General features: G+C 53.4%; 1 protein-coding gene across 1 annotated transcript; it reads left to right on the top strand.

Annotated features, from left to right (window-relative positions):
- Window positions 1–4366: 4366 nt before the first annotated feature.
- Window positions 4367–14516, top strand: LOC106112780 (SRSF protein kinase 3-like). Its single transcript, XM_013303005.3, has 11 exons — window positions 4367–4548; window positions 4726–4834; window positions 5310–5397; window positions 7709–7796; window positions 8038–8144; window positions 10265–10427; window positions 11630–11715; window positions 12166–12273; window positions 12716–12785; window positions 12872–12964; window positions 14329–14516. Exons 1-11 carry the CDS (start codon window positions 4503–4505, stop codon window positions 14514–14516), a joined length of 1146 nt encoding a protein of 381 aa, XP_013158459.1. The 5' UTR covers window positions 4367–4502.
- Window positions 14517–15027: the final 511 nt, after the last annotated feature.

Here is a 15027-nt window from a genome sequence, read left to right as displayed (position 1 = left end):
TTTAAATTAAAATAGAGGGTTCTTGGATGCTACTGCCTCAGTGGAATGCCATTTCTTTTTCAAGGTATGCCCCAGTGGCAGCGAGATGCTGCTTTTTTGGTGCCTTTCTTGTTGGGATGATTTTTTTGGTTTCCAGAACACCCAGTGTGTTTGCTCTATAATAGTCTTTCTCCCGGTCCTGTCCTGGTCACTCTGCCCTCTCCCACCTTTGTGACTTGGTGTCTCTCTGTCTGTTACGGTATGGCCTGACCTGCATTTATGCCCTGCCACACCTTAAGTTCTGCTCAGAGCACCCGAGGTACTGTCTTTGTCAAATTGGAATTAATAATTAATATAAAAAGCTTGAAAAAAATCTGAATTTTGTTACATAGTGTAATAACTGTTTGTAGATACTGTTCCGAGATGTAGGAATCTATTGGTGATATAAAAGGTTTTGTCTGTAAATAATCAGTTTAGAGTCCAAATGATTTTAATAAAGAGAATTCTTACACAATAATTCAATAAATTTTAATATACAACCTGCGTGTCGTGCTTCTGTTGCGCAGTGATGCAATTGCCCAGAGTCTATTCCCTGTTTTTTCCCTCCTAACTGGAAACTCGAGCAGCAGGAGCTGGGAGTTGTGCCAAGAGCAGGGGCCCTTTTCCCTCCTGCCCCCTCCCTAGTCTGTGAGGTATTTTTGAGATAACCTTGTGCCACCTTCCACTGGTGCCGCCTTCTTGGTGGCACTTCTGCTGCCGGAGCTGGAACACCATCCCTGCTGGCGGGGGGCTGCGAGGGGGGGCTCTGGTCGCGGGGTTCCACCGGGGGTAAGCGGGGAGGGGGTTCCTTAAGGTGCAGTTTGTGCTGGTCCCTGGTGCTCGCTGTTGGCCACCAGCGTCAGGCAGGAAGCGGGGTTCCGAAATTGGCAAAATAATTCTTACAATAATTGCACGGCTCTTCCCAGACATAAAGCTGGCTCCTGGCCCGTCTGTCCTGTCTTTCCTTTTTGTTTTACTGGCTGAGTTCTGGGTACCGTTGGCTTCTCCCAGCTCCCCGCCCCGGGTGCCGCTGCCCTGGCTCCCGCGGGTCCCGGTGCCCCGGGCGCTGCCGGCGCTGGCTCAGCCCCCGGTGGCGCAGCCGCTGCTCCCCTCCCCCGGTTATTTTTAGTGCGGGGGCGGCAGGTGAGAGGAGGGGGGCACCGGCGAGGGGAGGAGCGCTGCGGGAGCCCCCGGCCTTGCTCCGGGAGCTGCTGCGGGGTTAACCCTTTGCGGCGGGGCTGCGGCTCGGGCTCCGCAGTCGGTGCGGAAACCTGAGCTGCGCCGCAGCGGGGCCCCAGTGCGGGGGGGGGGGTGGGGGTGGGGTGGTGTTTAATAATAATAATAATGTGATTTGTACTGTGTGGCCGTTTGCTCATCAGTGCCGCGTGGGTGCTGGGGTCCCATCGCGGCGGGGAAGGCGCTGCGGCCCCGGCTGCTCCCCGCGGAAGGGCGGCGGGGGCAGGTGGGCGCTGGTCCCCAGCACCGCGCCGCGGTGCTGCTCGGCTGCCTGCAGGCACTGCTGGGGGAGGCTGGCGTGCCTCGGGTTGGGTGGCACGGCACATGGGTGGGCTTGGGGAGCCTGGCCCCTCTCCCAGGCTGGTCCTGCCGACAGGCTGCTGGGAGCGGTGGGAAGTGCCAGGCAGCCCCGTTCTGGGGACGGAGGAGCCAGAGGGGAAGGATTTCTCCGTTTCCATCTCAGTGGACCTGTGAATTTCCCTCTATAAATAGTTGCTGTGGAGACTAGAGCCATAGCAGGCTGACAGACCTGCTGCCAGGGAAGGCAGGGAGAGGCCAGCAGTAAAATGAACCCACCGCAGCTGTTCTAGGTCTCCTGCTCCCCCGAAGCCGAGGTTGTTCCCAGAAGCGGTGCTGTGATCCGATACCCTGCCCCGCTCCTCACCACGTCCATCCAGCAATGCAGAAGAGTTTGGTCTGCTCAAGGACACCCCTCCTGGGCAGCGCAGACTGAAAGGAGAGCAGGACCAGCTGGGATCTGGCTTTAGGGAGCTCCGGAATGAGCCAGATGCCGGAGCGGAGTGCCCTGCCTGTGAGCTGCTGCACGGTAAGTCTGCGCAGGGCCCCCGGGGCTTGGAGACCCTGATGGGCTGCTTTACACTGTATGGTGCAGTTTACAGGGATGCCGCACTCAGCGAGGGCTTGGCAGGTCTGTGTTTGTGCAGAAGATGAAGGTGTGTTGCTCTGGTGAGCTCTGTGACTCCAGAGGACCAGGCGCTGGTGGCGTGACTGGTGGCAGGCAGCTCCTTGTGCCATGCCGTGCAGGGCAGGTGGAGTTGTCCAGGCTGGAAGTGAAGTTCTGCTCCCTGCCTGTGGCTCCCGCAGACCAGGCAGGACCAGTATGTTTTTGGGCTGAAGTTCTCTGACCTGGCCCATGCCTGCAGCAAGCCAGTAGGTCTGTACAATGTAGCTTTGAATGACAAAAGCAAATTAACAGTTGCTTTTAATGTAAAGACATGAAGCGATGAAGGACTTTAAAGCACTGATTGTCCTTTATCACAAAACTTAGAAAAGTATGTTTCGCTCACCTGTAGCAAGTTGCATAGCAACGCTCCTCATCCTTTGCCAGTGCGTCCATCTAGCTAGGGTGGATGGAGGTAACCTTGCATGCCACTGGGTGGACTTGCCTCGCCTCGGCAGCAGAAGGGACATCAGGGCCTGGTGAGCTGCCCAAAAGCTCCGTCAGCCCTTGTGCTGGGGTGCATTTTACACTGAGTCTGTCTTTGGGAGTTACTTTCCCACCAAAAGTCTCCTATTACCGTAACAATCCAACTAGGGAAGGTGCCATTGAACTGCCATCTGCACACACTCTTGAGCTTTCCTTTGGCAGGCAAATGCTGGGCGACATAATAAAATCTTCCAGGCTGCTGCCGGACTCGCGGATCAGCCCCTGCTGTCCTGACAGTGTGAGTGAAGAGGGCGCGGTAGATTCTGGTGGTGCAGGAACTGGTGAGGTTACTGGTACGCTCAGTCTGCGCACAAATAAGGAAAATGTTGATATCACCTGTGTTTCACAGCTGAGATGTTAGTAAAAGAGTGGCTGTACAGACATGCAGCTTCCTGGAGGTTTATGCCTAAAAGAGACTGGTTCTGAAGGGTTAGAGGTGTAAAAATGCCATGGCTAGAGATGTAAAAACATATGGAAGCGGAGGGTGAACAGAGCAGTGTTGGCTCTGGCAGTTTGGGTTGTCCCTGCCAGGGTTAGTCTCAAGCCCAGTCTGACCCTTAGCTGGAACCGTGCTGGGAGCTTGCCGAGTGCCCCAAGGCAGGCTGCATCCCTGGCTGCTGCGCGGGGAGAGGAGCATCAGCAGGTGGAAACTTCAGGCTTTTTGAGGAAGTTGTGCCTCTGCCTCAGCACCTGGAAGACACTGGTGTCCCAGAACAACTCTCTGTCACGTGGCTCCCACCGCTCCCACCACCTCCATCCCACAGGAACTATTTCTGAAAATCCTCCAGTACAGACGAGCTCTTAGCTTTAGTGACCTGATTTGAAGGATTTGAAGGTCAGTATTTCTACCCGTGCTAATGGTCTGCTGGGATTATTATCACCTGTCTCAAGCTCTGGCAATGTGTGTTAGCCTGAAGCTTCAGCCGTACAGCAAGTGGCATTGCCAAGTTACGGCAGGCTGGACTGGGAATACCCCAGCTATGGCAGTTTACACCTATATTTCCATTAGCAACACAGGTTCTGGGCTGCAATTTCAGGTGACTGGTGCTGAAGCCAATTCTACACGGGTGCTGCGAGGTGGGGGGACAGCAGTTGCATCAGTCTATCTGCAGTGTCTCAGTGTTTGTGCCTTGGGCTGTCATAGTAACAAACCCCAGGAACAGCCTCCCCCTCCGTCACAGCCTCTTGCTAGGGTATCACAGGACAGTCAGGGACAAACCTGTGCCCCGGCCCTGGAGCTGGGCTGCAGGCAGATCTGCAGTGTTGCAGTGTCTAAATGCAGGTCCTGCTTCATGCCCATCTGGAGCGTGATGCTCCTTCTGCCAGCAAAAGCCCAGAGATGTGCCCTCCTCGGCTGGGACGGGGATGGGGAGTGGGTGCTTTCCTTGTAGGAGAGGATCCCACAGTCCCTGCTAAGCCCCTGCAAATCCACACTGGGCACAGGGAAACCTGAGACACCCACCTGGCCCTGGCTGCACACCGCCAGGATCCCTGCCTGGCCCCAGCCTGCCAGCTTTCCTCTTCTGCACTCTTAAAATAATCCCTGCCCCTGTGAAGTGCCAGAAACGTTTGTAACAGCCCGCTCCAGGGGCTGATGAAGAGGATGGGAAGGAAGGGGGTGAAGGGACAGCGGGGGTAGGAAAGGGCATCAGTGTGCACAGCATGCAGCAGAAGTAAGGCTGCCCTGCAGCTCTCCAACTCTCTTTAAAGGAATAAAGTGCTGAAGATCACACTGCCCGTGCCCGACCCGGTTCTCTGCTGCTTTGTCCCCCCGTGCCAGGACCTGCTGCTCTGTTGGGCCATGGAGGAGCAGGTGCAGGAGGAGATGCCAGCAGCCCACTGCACAGGTCAGTCCTCGGGCATGTGGCTCCAGAGCCAAGATCGTGCCACACTCTTCCCAAGCCAGAGGAGGCCACCAGGACCTGTCTGGCCGTTCCTCCAGGAGGATGGCTGTCCTCAGCTGCTCCTTCAGCCTAGGAGCATTTAGAGATGACAGTAATGTCTGTTGGTGATGGTCCCCGCAGGAGGCCACCACCCCATGCGTGAAGGAGACGTGTTCAACATGCAATACCAGGCTCTGCGCAAGCTGGGCTGCGGCGCCTTTGCCACCGTCTGGCTGTGCCAGGACGTGAGGTGAGGGGCTAAGTGCTTTTCAGGGAGGTGGGAAGGGCTGGCTGGTCTCCTGGGCACAACCAGCTGCTCTCGCAGAAGCAGCAGAGCACAGCTGCATGCCTTAAGCGTATCGGAGTCCCTCAAGCACAGGGCAAACCTGGCAGCAAGATAGTGGGGTGCAATGAGCAGAGCTGGTCCTCAGAAACCAAAGAACATAAATAAGGTGGCATCAGCCCTCGCTCTGCTTTTGTTCTCATTCAGACCCTGCAGTATGTGTGCTCTGCCTTTTTCTCTCCAGTCTCTTGCTGGTCCCTGGGGCAGCTGTGCTGCCAGATGCCGGCAGCATCACCAGGAGGGACGCCCACGGGCAAGGCTGCTTGCAGGAGGGCAGCACCTCCCTGGGAAGCCCAGGGCTGGGTGGCAAGGAGAAGGGGAGATGCTGCTGGTCAGGGCCACTCTGGCCTGCATTGGTTGGCAGTTGTGATTCATTTCCCAGGAGGAAGAAGCAAGTAGCTGTGAAGGTCCTGAAAAGCAGGGAAGGCTTTGCTGAGGCTGCCAAAGACGAGGTCGCTCTCCTCCGCTGTGTATGTATATTCTGGGGCACTTTTGCTCTGTGGGGATGGCCACTGAGTTCACATCTGAGTACCAGCCTCATCATCCCTTCTCCCTCCAGGTCTCAGTCTGAGGAGCTAGGTGGGGAACAGAAAAAAAACCCAAAAGTTAGGGAATTCATAGAAACTGCCCTGGCTCAGCACTGGCTTCTGAAATGGGCACCTTCTTCCTTCTGTCATACTGAGACATGCTGGCTGTGTCCTACTTGCCCTGTCAGCAATTTCTTTCAGCTGAGACTGAAATCCAGTAAATAGGGGGAACTTGCAGAAAGATGAGGCAGATAATCAACAGAAAAAGTGTTAATGTTCTTAAGCAGGAGATGGGAGTGTGTCTGCTGCATTTGTGTCATTCACAGCTCAGAGGACACTGGTCTATCACAATGCTGATACTGAAGGAAAAGGAAATATCTGGGGGGAAAAAAAAGCAGGATGTAGTGAAAATATAATAAACGTCTGAAGTCAGAAAGCTTCCTCCAGCCTTTGCTAATGGATGTGGTAATTAGGTGCCTGCATCTGGGTCTCAGCTAGCTGCCTTTGAAGATGGCTTGACCTGCTAGTTCTAGAAAGGTCATGGTTACCATTCTTGAAGTTTGCCTAAATGCAAAGTTACATCAGCTTTAGATGAGCAAAAGCCATTACATTTTGCATTTCAAATTACTCTGAGGCCTTTCTCCAACAGGTCTGAGAAAGACTTAGTTCACACCTGTAAATCTGTAGGCCATATCCAAAGGGACATGAGCCAGACCCAGTCAAGCAAGAGGAAGGACCAAGGGGCACTAATTTAATGCAATCAGAGGGCTGCTTTCCTACACATCAGCACGATCCCGCACACAGACCGAGCCTGACCATTGATTTATTACCAATTCTCTCTGAAAGACGCGCCTTCCCATTCAGCAGAATACAGCTGGTCCGCAGGGCTGTTCCCACCAGCACAGGGTGGTCGGTGCCCGCAGAGCTGGCAGGAGAGACGATCTGGTCTGCTGCGCTTCCGTGGCTGCTCACCTCCATTGTGCCAGCACAAACCTCCTGGCACTGGTGCAGGCAGATCTGGCATCTCCACAATGTGCCAAACCCAAATCCCAACAGTTATGGCTGTGAAGAGAAAAAAAAAAAAACCCTATGAACTGCTGTACCAGGATCACTGCCCTGTGAGAGCAAACTCCTGAAACCTTGCCACGCCAGTGTACCGTGCAGGTGCAGGAGCTGGGGGTACCGCAGCACCTGTGCTTGGGCAGACCGGGGGTTCAGCCAGCAGCAGATACCCAGCTGGGGGTAAGGACAAGCTAAGCGCAGGGTGCTGCTCCCATTGAATGCTCCCCTGGCCTACGGCAGTTTCCAGCTGGAGATTTCTTGGGCCAAGGGCGATGTCTGTGTGGGCAGTAATTAGTGGATTTACCTTCAAGAGACCTGCCCTGCTTTCTTGTGAGCCCATGCGGGCTTCATCACCTGCAGTCCCCTGTGACAAGGACTGCCACCACCTGCCCACTGTGCTGCATGAAGAGCCACCTCCTCTGTTTTGTTTTCGAACTTCCCAAGCACTAGGTTTGATGCCACCTGGTTCTTCTATGAAAGTTCTGCAGTCAGCCCATCCACCACCACTCTGTGTCTTACAGATCTCTGTGGTACTTGCCTGTAGCCAACCCTTCCTCAGCCCAAGGGAGCCTGCTCTGCTGGGTTCCTCCAGGCATGGAAGCGGCTCTACTCCAGTAGGACAGGCAGCCTTGGAGTGACCAAAGACAAAGTCTCTGCCGCTCTGCAGCCCCTTGCCAGAAATTGCTGAAAGGAATGTATGTTTTTTTTAAAAAAAAGGTCCCAGCCTGCTACTCTCAGCTGGGGAGGGACAAGGCCATTCCCACCCTAAGGAGGAGCAGAGGCTGCAGAAGGGCAAAGGAAACGGACAGCCATTGCTGGTGGGAGCAGGGAGCTGTGTGCTTAGGGGAATGCCCTGCCAGCACAACCAGGAGCACTTTCTGGGCCTCCATGGGATAGAATAAGCAGCAAGAAGTGTGCTAGACACTGTTAGCAGGATGGGTTTGAGTTACTCAGACACTGTGAGGGTGATGGTCCCACCTGGTCAAGAGCTAGACAACATGCAGAAACATTCCTTGGTAATAGACTTTGCTTGTGTTGTTTGGAGCCTGGTTTCCCTGATGCTGTTTTCATGGGATTTGTCAGGAGGTGCCAACTCCTGGAAGAAAAAGTCTGTAGAACAAGGTAAAATGGGTGCAAGATGTCCTTGTGCATATCCATGTCTCTAATTGCAGCTCTTGGAATCCTCCCTCAGGTGAGCAGTATGAAGAAGAAGGACCAGGCAGGAGAGAACATCGTCTCTTTATTAGATGACTTCAGAATGATCGGAGAGAATGGATTCCATATCCTTCTGCTGAGAGTGCTGCAGCTCTGGGTCAGCAAAGCCTGGGCTGGCCTCCAAGAGCTGCAGGATGATGCAAAGCTGAGCGCTCTGCTCCCATGGAGAGGACGAGCAGGGCCAGGGCACGTGGAGGTGGCTGGAGGAGAGAGGTTGGATAAGGAGATATTTGGCTGATCTAGTGAAGGGCAAAAGGCTGGTGGTAGCATCTTCTCTCTGTTAGTGAATCCCTGACTCTTTCCCACATGCTTGCTTGGTGTTTGAGGCGCTGGGTCCCTCCCTGCGATGTCTGATGGGCAACTACACAGCCCAGGGACTGCCTCTGCCTTTTGTGAAAAAATCTTTACAGCAGGTGAGAACTTAGCTGGAACTGGGTGAGGGCACCGAGGGACTCTTGGCATAGTCTTCATCTTGGGGTCATCTGCCATGATCCCCCTGACTACATCTGCCAAGGAAGGGGTAATACAGCGTGGGTGCCCAGGGCACGCACCTTTTTAAGGAAAACAGTAACTATTTCTTTTGGGTCTAAGGAGATAAAACGTTAATTAAAATGCAGTGTGGGAAGCCATCACCTCCCTGTCAATACCGGGGCACTCGCTGTATATTACTGCCCAAGCTCGCCCTGTCGGGTTTGGGAAGGAGCTGGGGCCACCGCCACGAAGAGCCAGCAGCCTGCAGACCTGCACCGGGGATTCGGGCTGGCACTTGTGTTCCCATCGTCTCAGTAATCACTGAATTCTCCAGCAGTTGCGCTGCTCACAGGAGTAGCAGGGGGACAAACAGCCTGCCATAGTTGTGCTTCTTGTGGGCAAACCATGTGTATCTCTGCCCTCCTGCTGCCCCAAGAAGTCCTGTCTGGCGGCAATGCCAGACCTCTGGCATTCGCCTTGGCATCCAGCTGCGGGTAGCAGTGGCAGGTCTGGCAGCTATCTGCACGGTACCACCAAAGGCTGCTCAAGGTCTCCCTCAGCACTGAGGGCTTTCCAGGGCTTTCTAAATTGCAGGTTTGGTTGGCTGGTCCTCCACCCATGTTGAGGTTTTCCTGCACAGGGTCAGCTCTTCCCTCATCCCCTGTAAGGATGTAGTGTGCTGATCAACCAAATCGTGAAAACTGAGTTTCTTATGCATTGGCTGGGAATAGCTAAGGAATGAGAAACCTGAGTGAGCCCCCAGAATAGGTAAAATTACATTTTGCCTCTCATACTGAGGTTTATCAGAGGTCTGCACGCTTGCCAAGATGAAGATTTGCTACCTCGATTCCTATGCCCTTCTAGGGACACTAAGAAAGAAAAGCGCTTCTTCCTTCATCCTGTTCTTTGGAATAACCTCTTCCTCCTCTGAAGAATCTCCACTAACAAAACTGCAGTGGCATTAATCTCTGTGCCCCATTTCACACCCAAGCCTTTTGCTTAATCCATTCCTTTATCTGCTGTAATTGTAAAATCTCAGAATCTTTTTTCCCCCTTTGGATCGGCACTGGGGCAGTATTTACTTCTGATTCCTTCCAGTTTAGCTACTTAAATCTTTCCCCACGTTTCACAGTTACCATTTAAGGGTGATATTTCCCTGGGGCTGGTATTCATCCCAGAATAGAATTTGATAATACAGAGAATATTTGCCAGCCCTTTATGACTGACCAGAGTGTTTAAAAAACAGATGTAACTCTCCCAGTAGCCTTTTTGCTGTTACTGATTCCTGATAGTGACTGCTTCTCTCTGGTAGGCGTTGTTTATCTCTCCCCTGTGACAGGGCAGACTCTCCCTGCTCCATTGTAAGCCGTTCTTTCCCTACATGGCTCTCCTGCACTGCCTTTAAGTCCTTTCTACATGCGCTCCCTCCTCCTGTCTGGGTTATGCTACACCTCCTTTCCTTTCCTTGTACGATGGGACGCCCTCCCATGCCATGTCACTCTATAACTGGCCCCCAACTTCCATTCGAATGATAATCAGCAGGAAGGGAGGGTGGTCTAGGACATAAAAGCCATACAAACACAAGTGTTTGTTCAGGAGAAAGTTCAGCTTTGCGATCGCAATGCCTCCTTGTAGCTCTGTCCTCTTTCCATGTCCTCTTGCCTGTCCATGCTGGTACCTGTGGCTTTTCACGCAGTGTGTCACCCTCACCTCCCCCAGCCAGCCACCTCCATGCTGGGCTCCCCAGGCCCCCTCTCGCTCAGCGTGCTGGGCACGTGGGGCTCCAGCGCCTGCTCCTCCTGCAGCGCTGCGTGATGAAACTCTTTGTGCCAGCTCGCACGGGGCCACCCCAACCGGTGTCACCTCCAGCTTAGTACAGGACACTCGTTACACAGAACCTCTTGTGGGTAGTTATCACCCATGCCCTCTTTCTTTGATACCCGAACATGCACAGCTTGCACACCCGCTGCGCCCCACTGCTCTGACAGCGCTGGCAGCTGCCCAGGTGGGGAGCGGTGGGGACCCTCGCGTTGCCGATGTGACTTGCTGCCTGCTTGCCCAGGTGCTGGCAGGGCTGCACTTCCTGCACAAGTGCTGCCGCATTATCCACGCGGACATCAAACCGGAGAACATCTTGCTGTACGGACATGACAAAAGCCTCCAAAGGCTTCTGCCTGATACACTCGACTGCAGCCAGAGAACAGATTTGAGGCTAAAGGGACCAGGTGAGCACTCCCCGGTTTTTTTAACAAGGGACTTAAGTGTTTATTGCCAGGAGGGAAACACAGGCAGCAGGTACAGATATTTTAGGAAAGGTTTCCATCTCCTGCAATGGCCAGTATAAAACAGGATAGCCAGCTTATGTTGCTGAGAGGCCGCTCTGTTTCTGCTCAATACAAACTTCAGGCTGAGAGGCTACAAGCTGCTCAAGGCACCTACAGAAACGTGCTCTTGCAGGTAGGTTTGTGTGGAGAACAACTACAAGATCATGGGCATATGTTAACAGCTCCACCACGACCTCGGAGCTCATTCTTATGGCTTTAGGTACAGATTAGTTCCTTTGTTTTCAGCCACTGAAAGGTTTACATACAAAATTATTTGATCAGAAAGCTGTACGACACTTCTGCTCTTTATTTCCTGTATTTCTGAGGTTTGTGGGAGACTTGCATGTACTGCTAATCTTCAAGGCCTTTTGAAAAATAATTTATTTGCAGAGAACGGTGTGAATATCAAATAAGACATAGGGCTGGAGAGTTTCTTCAGAGATCAGCTCATCTCTCAGCAATGAGACCCTTTATATTATCCTCGCACAATGTTCTCCCATGAGCATTTCTCCCACGATGGTGCTGTTTTGTCTCTCGAACTCTGGGGCAATCAGGGAATGCTAAATTAATGACTGAGTCTTTTGCTTGGAGCAGAAAAGCACAATATTAGGCACAGACTGACAGCTCACTGTAAAGCGGTAGACCAAAAATTACCCTTCTATGGGGTCATATGAAAATGTAACCTTTATGGTGCTTGCCAAGCAGGCTGTGTCCAAGGTCTGTGACAGCCAGGACTGCTGAAGGCTAAGGAGGCATTACAGATGTTTTGTGTCTGGCTAGTGCTGGTAGAATGTGCTATCCTCCAGGCCCACAGTAATTTAACCTTGGTGCTAGAGGAACCTTGCAGTAGGACAGGAGTACATGGTCACACCACTCCAAGCTACTGTCCTCCCAAACATCCTCTTAGATTTTGACTGGGTACCAGCTCTTCCTTTGTGTTTCCTAAAAAAAAAAGAGGTGGCATTTTATTGGTGATAAAAAGCATTTTAGGACCTTTTAGGCTGAAAAGCTTTAAAGGCAGGCATACGTGCCTTTCCTGTGGTAACTGATGTATTACCTGTTGGTTTGGAAAGACCTGGTTTCTCTCTGTCCTTTCCATCTAGGAGGTGATCTTGGCGATCGATTGGAAGAATCTGATTTAATGAGCATAGAAGTGAAGATTGCAGATCTGGGCAGCGCGTGCTGGACAGTGAGTCTGCCCCGAGTCTCAGTTCCATGACGATGCAGGATGCTGTGTGTTTCTTTCCATCCTGCCCTGCGTGTCTGTCCTTTTACAGCTGAATAGCTATTTCAGTGTGCTGAAGAGGTGCCAGTTTTGGGGGGTGTTATATTCAGCAGTCCCGACTCCGAGCTGGGCACCGTACTCCTGGAGACGCTGCCAACTTTGGACGTTTCTTCAGCTTGCAGATGGTCCCTACAATTAGAAATTCAAAACAGTGTTCAGTGTGAAATGTTGGGAGATAAATTCACCCTTGTGTCAGTGAGGCTGAGAACGTGCCGGCTGTGCCCTGTGCAGTTTAATGCATGTATTTGGCTCTGCCCCGCAGCGTCCTCCTCGCCGTGCAGGAAGCTTGTGAGCACAAGTGTTGTGGTCACTTGTTTATGGACACTAACTGAAGGGAGTTTGTTTCCATTTCAGTACAAGCCTTTTTCCAAGAAGATACAGACTCAGCCATACCGTGCCCTGGAAGTGCTTCTCGGATTAGACTACGGCACTCCTGCGGACATCTGGAGCACAGGCTGCCTGGTAGGACTGGGGACGACGCTGCGCGTGCACAGGGGGTGACGGACAATAACAGGCCAGGGGCAGCACCCACCTATATACAAAACTTCCTTGCTGAAAAGGAAAAAAGGGGCAGTCTGCACTCATTCACTTTGGAGTGAAAGTATGCTGCTGATAAAATTGACTCTTAATTAGTTTAAGCTGTAAGGCAGTTCACACTCCATATATGCTAACTCATAGGCTTGACTGAGTCAGACACATACTGCTTTTCATCCCGATGGAGCTAAAGGTGCCGTTTCATCATCGTACAGATCAAACCAGTGTGAATATTTCCATATTTTAGGATCAGTTTTGTGTAGCAGCAAGGGAAATTGGTACTATCAGTTAATGGGGAAGAAAAGCTCAAGTTAGTGAGTTAGAAAAAAAGTCAGACCGTGAATTAACAATGCTACTTCTCCCTGTCAAGGCATTTGAAATGGCAACTGGGGAGTGTCTCTTTGATCCTCAACCTGGGAAATATTTTTCCAGAGATGATGGTAGGACTCCCATCAATTTTATTCATTTCACTGACAGAAGCATCACAATCTTTGTATCTAGATGTTTTTTCCCTCCCTCTGTCTAGATCACGTTGCTCGTATTATTGAACTCCTGGGAAGAATTCCTCCTCAAATTGCTTTCTCCTGGAACAAGTCAACAAAATTTTTCAGCAGGCCAGGTAAGAACTGGAGTGAGGAAGTTTACTCTAAAAATCACTGTGGATCTCTGACACACTCCTTAATGCACACTGAACAACCCCCCACCCCCCCCCAAATTACATTACACAATACAGGCTACAAGCAGGAACAGAACACAAGTGGAGATTTCATGAACAGCAGTAACACTCCCTGCCCTGCCTACCTTTGTAATCCAGGAGCATTCCAGGGATGAATGCAAGATCCTGAAAAATGGTCATAGCAAACACCCAATAGGCAAAACATTTCCATTCATTCTCCTTTGGATTTGGAGAGAATGGAAATACGGACAGGAAACAGCTACATGCCAGGAAGGCCGAAAAGTGCGTAACTGGTGGGATTTCACCCGTTCACTGGCAGAGAACAATGATGATCTGGAATGGGACACTCACATCCTTCCAACGTGGCTGTTATATTTAGCCTTCTGACCCAACTGTAACGTCTCTTCTGTTTTATTCTCCCCAGTTCCTTTCCCTTTGACTCATTAGGCTTGAAACCCTTGTCTTTGACTTCAAGGCATCACACGACTCCAAACTTCTGCAATTTAGTCTATCATCCTCTTTCTCTGCTTTCACGCGCACCAGCCACGCAGCCTCAGCCTCCCCCCAAGTCACTCCGTGCCGAGTGCTAGCCTTACGCTGCAGTTTAACAAGCACCTCCCAGCACATTCCCATCCTCTTCTTGCACTTATTCCCACTACAGAGCTCAAAAGAAATGAGTCAAAACTAGTTCTTGTTCTACATTCATTCTCTGTGCGAACCAAACTGGCCTGACCACATATGCCTAACCTGAATCGCTGCATGCCACCACATACTGCTAGGGATGAGGATAGCTCCTCGGTCAGCTGTGGCACACTCCTGGGCCCCGCAGAGCTGGTAGACACAAAATACATGAGACACTAGTGTGCTACTAGGGATGATAGCTTCTCGGTCAGCGGTGGCATGCTTCTGGGCCCCGCCGAGCTGGCGGGCAGATACATGTACCACCAGTGTCTGGCGAGCTCTGGCACTGAAGTGGCCGACGCAGTGCGGGCCGCACGTGGGCAGGCAGAGGGAGCAGCAGCCGCACGGCTGCCCTGGGAATGCCTCGTTCGCTCTTGGCGTGTTGTCGCCCAAGAGCAGCGCTCAGGGATGGGGAGGCTCCAAGTGCTAGCTTGGGTAGACGATTCTGAGAGACACCCGCTGGCCCAGCCCGCACGGGGCAGCGCGGGCGAAGCAGACCGAGAGGAGGGTGAAGCGAAGGGAGGGCTCCCTCAGGACGCTTTGGATGACTCTACAAGGCGAGCAGCCGCAGCCTCTCAGGCTCGTGAGTGTAACTAAGGCGCTGTGCTTACGCTGTCTTTGCTTAGGCGCTCTCCTGCGGCTCTCCAGGCTCTCCCCCCGCAGCCTGCACAGCACCCTGGCGGACAGGCACCGCTGGAGGCAACACGAGGTCACCCCCTTCGCCAGCTTCCTCCTGCCCGCGCTGCAGTACGCGCCGCAGCGCCGCGCCACAGCCGCCCAGTGCCTGCAGCACGCCTGGCTCAGCGCGCCCTGACCGGCCCCGCGGCCCCTCGCCCCCCGGGACACCCCCCCCCCCCCGGCCAGAGTGGCGGCGGCCCGGCCCGGCTGCCGCGGCGGGGGGCCGCGGGCGCTGCGCACAAGATGGCGGCGGGGCCGGGCCACCCCTCAGGCGCTGGCGGCTCGTCAGCCTCCGGCTGCGCGGCCTCTCCCCAGCGACCCCGGCAGCGGGCGGTGTCTCCGGCTTTGTCCCGCAGCTGCTCCCGCACCGGGGCTCCATTCGCCTTCCTTAAACGTCCTTTCAGCTCGCGTAGTCCGCCCGCAGCGTTAATTGGAACCAGCAATTAACGTCCTACGGTCTCGACGTCTGCAGGGCTGCTTAAGCCGGAGAAAGGGCCCTTCCGCGCCTGGCCGTCCTTGCGCTCGCTTCCCGGCAGCTGGGGCCCGGCCAGCCCGCCTCCCCCGGGGCGGCCGCGCTCCCCCTGCTCCCAATGAGGACGCGGCACCTGGGCACCGGGCACAGTCCCGCGGCCGGGCAGCCGCACCCG

Source organism: Falco peregrinus, chromosome 5, assembly GCF_023634155.1.
Source record: "Falco peregrinus isolate bFalPer1 chromosome 5, bFalPer1.pri, whole genome shotgun sequence".
NCBI lineage: Eukaryota > Metazoa > Chordata > Aves > Falconiformes > Falconidae > Falco > Falco peregrinus.
This window is presented reverse-complemented; position numbering and strand designations above follow the sequence as displayed.

What these genes read in the sequence shown, in the direction of transcription:
- LOC106112780 (XM_013303005.3), top strand. Translation starts at nt 4,503, where the DNA reads ATGGAGGAGCAGGTGCAGGAGGAGATGCCAGCAGCCCACTGCACAG. An exon ending in AGGTCGCTCTCCTCCGCTGT is followed by an intron (nt 5,398 to 7,708) that starts GTATGTATATTC and finishes ATCCTCCCTCAG; the next exon opens with GTGAGCAGTATGAAGAAGAA. An exon ending in AAAATTTTTCAGCAGGCCAG is followed by an intron (nt 12,965 to 14,328) that starts GTAAGAACTGGA and finishes GTCTTTGCTTAG; the next exon opens with GCGCTCTCCTGCGGCTCTCC.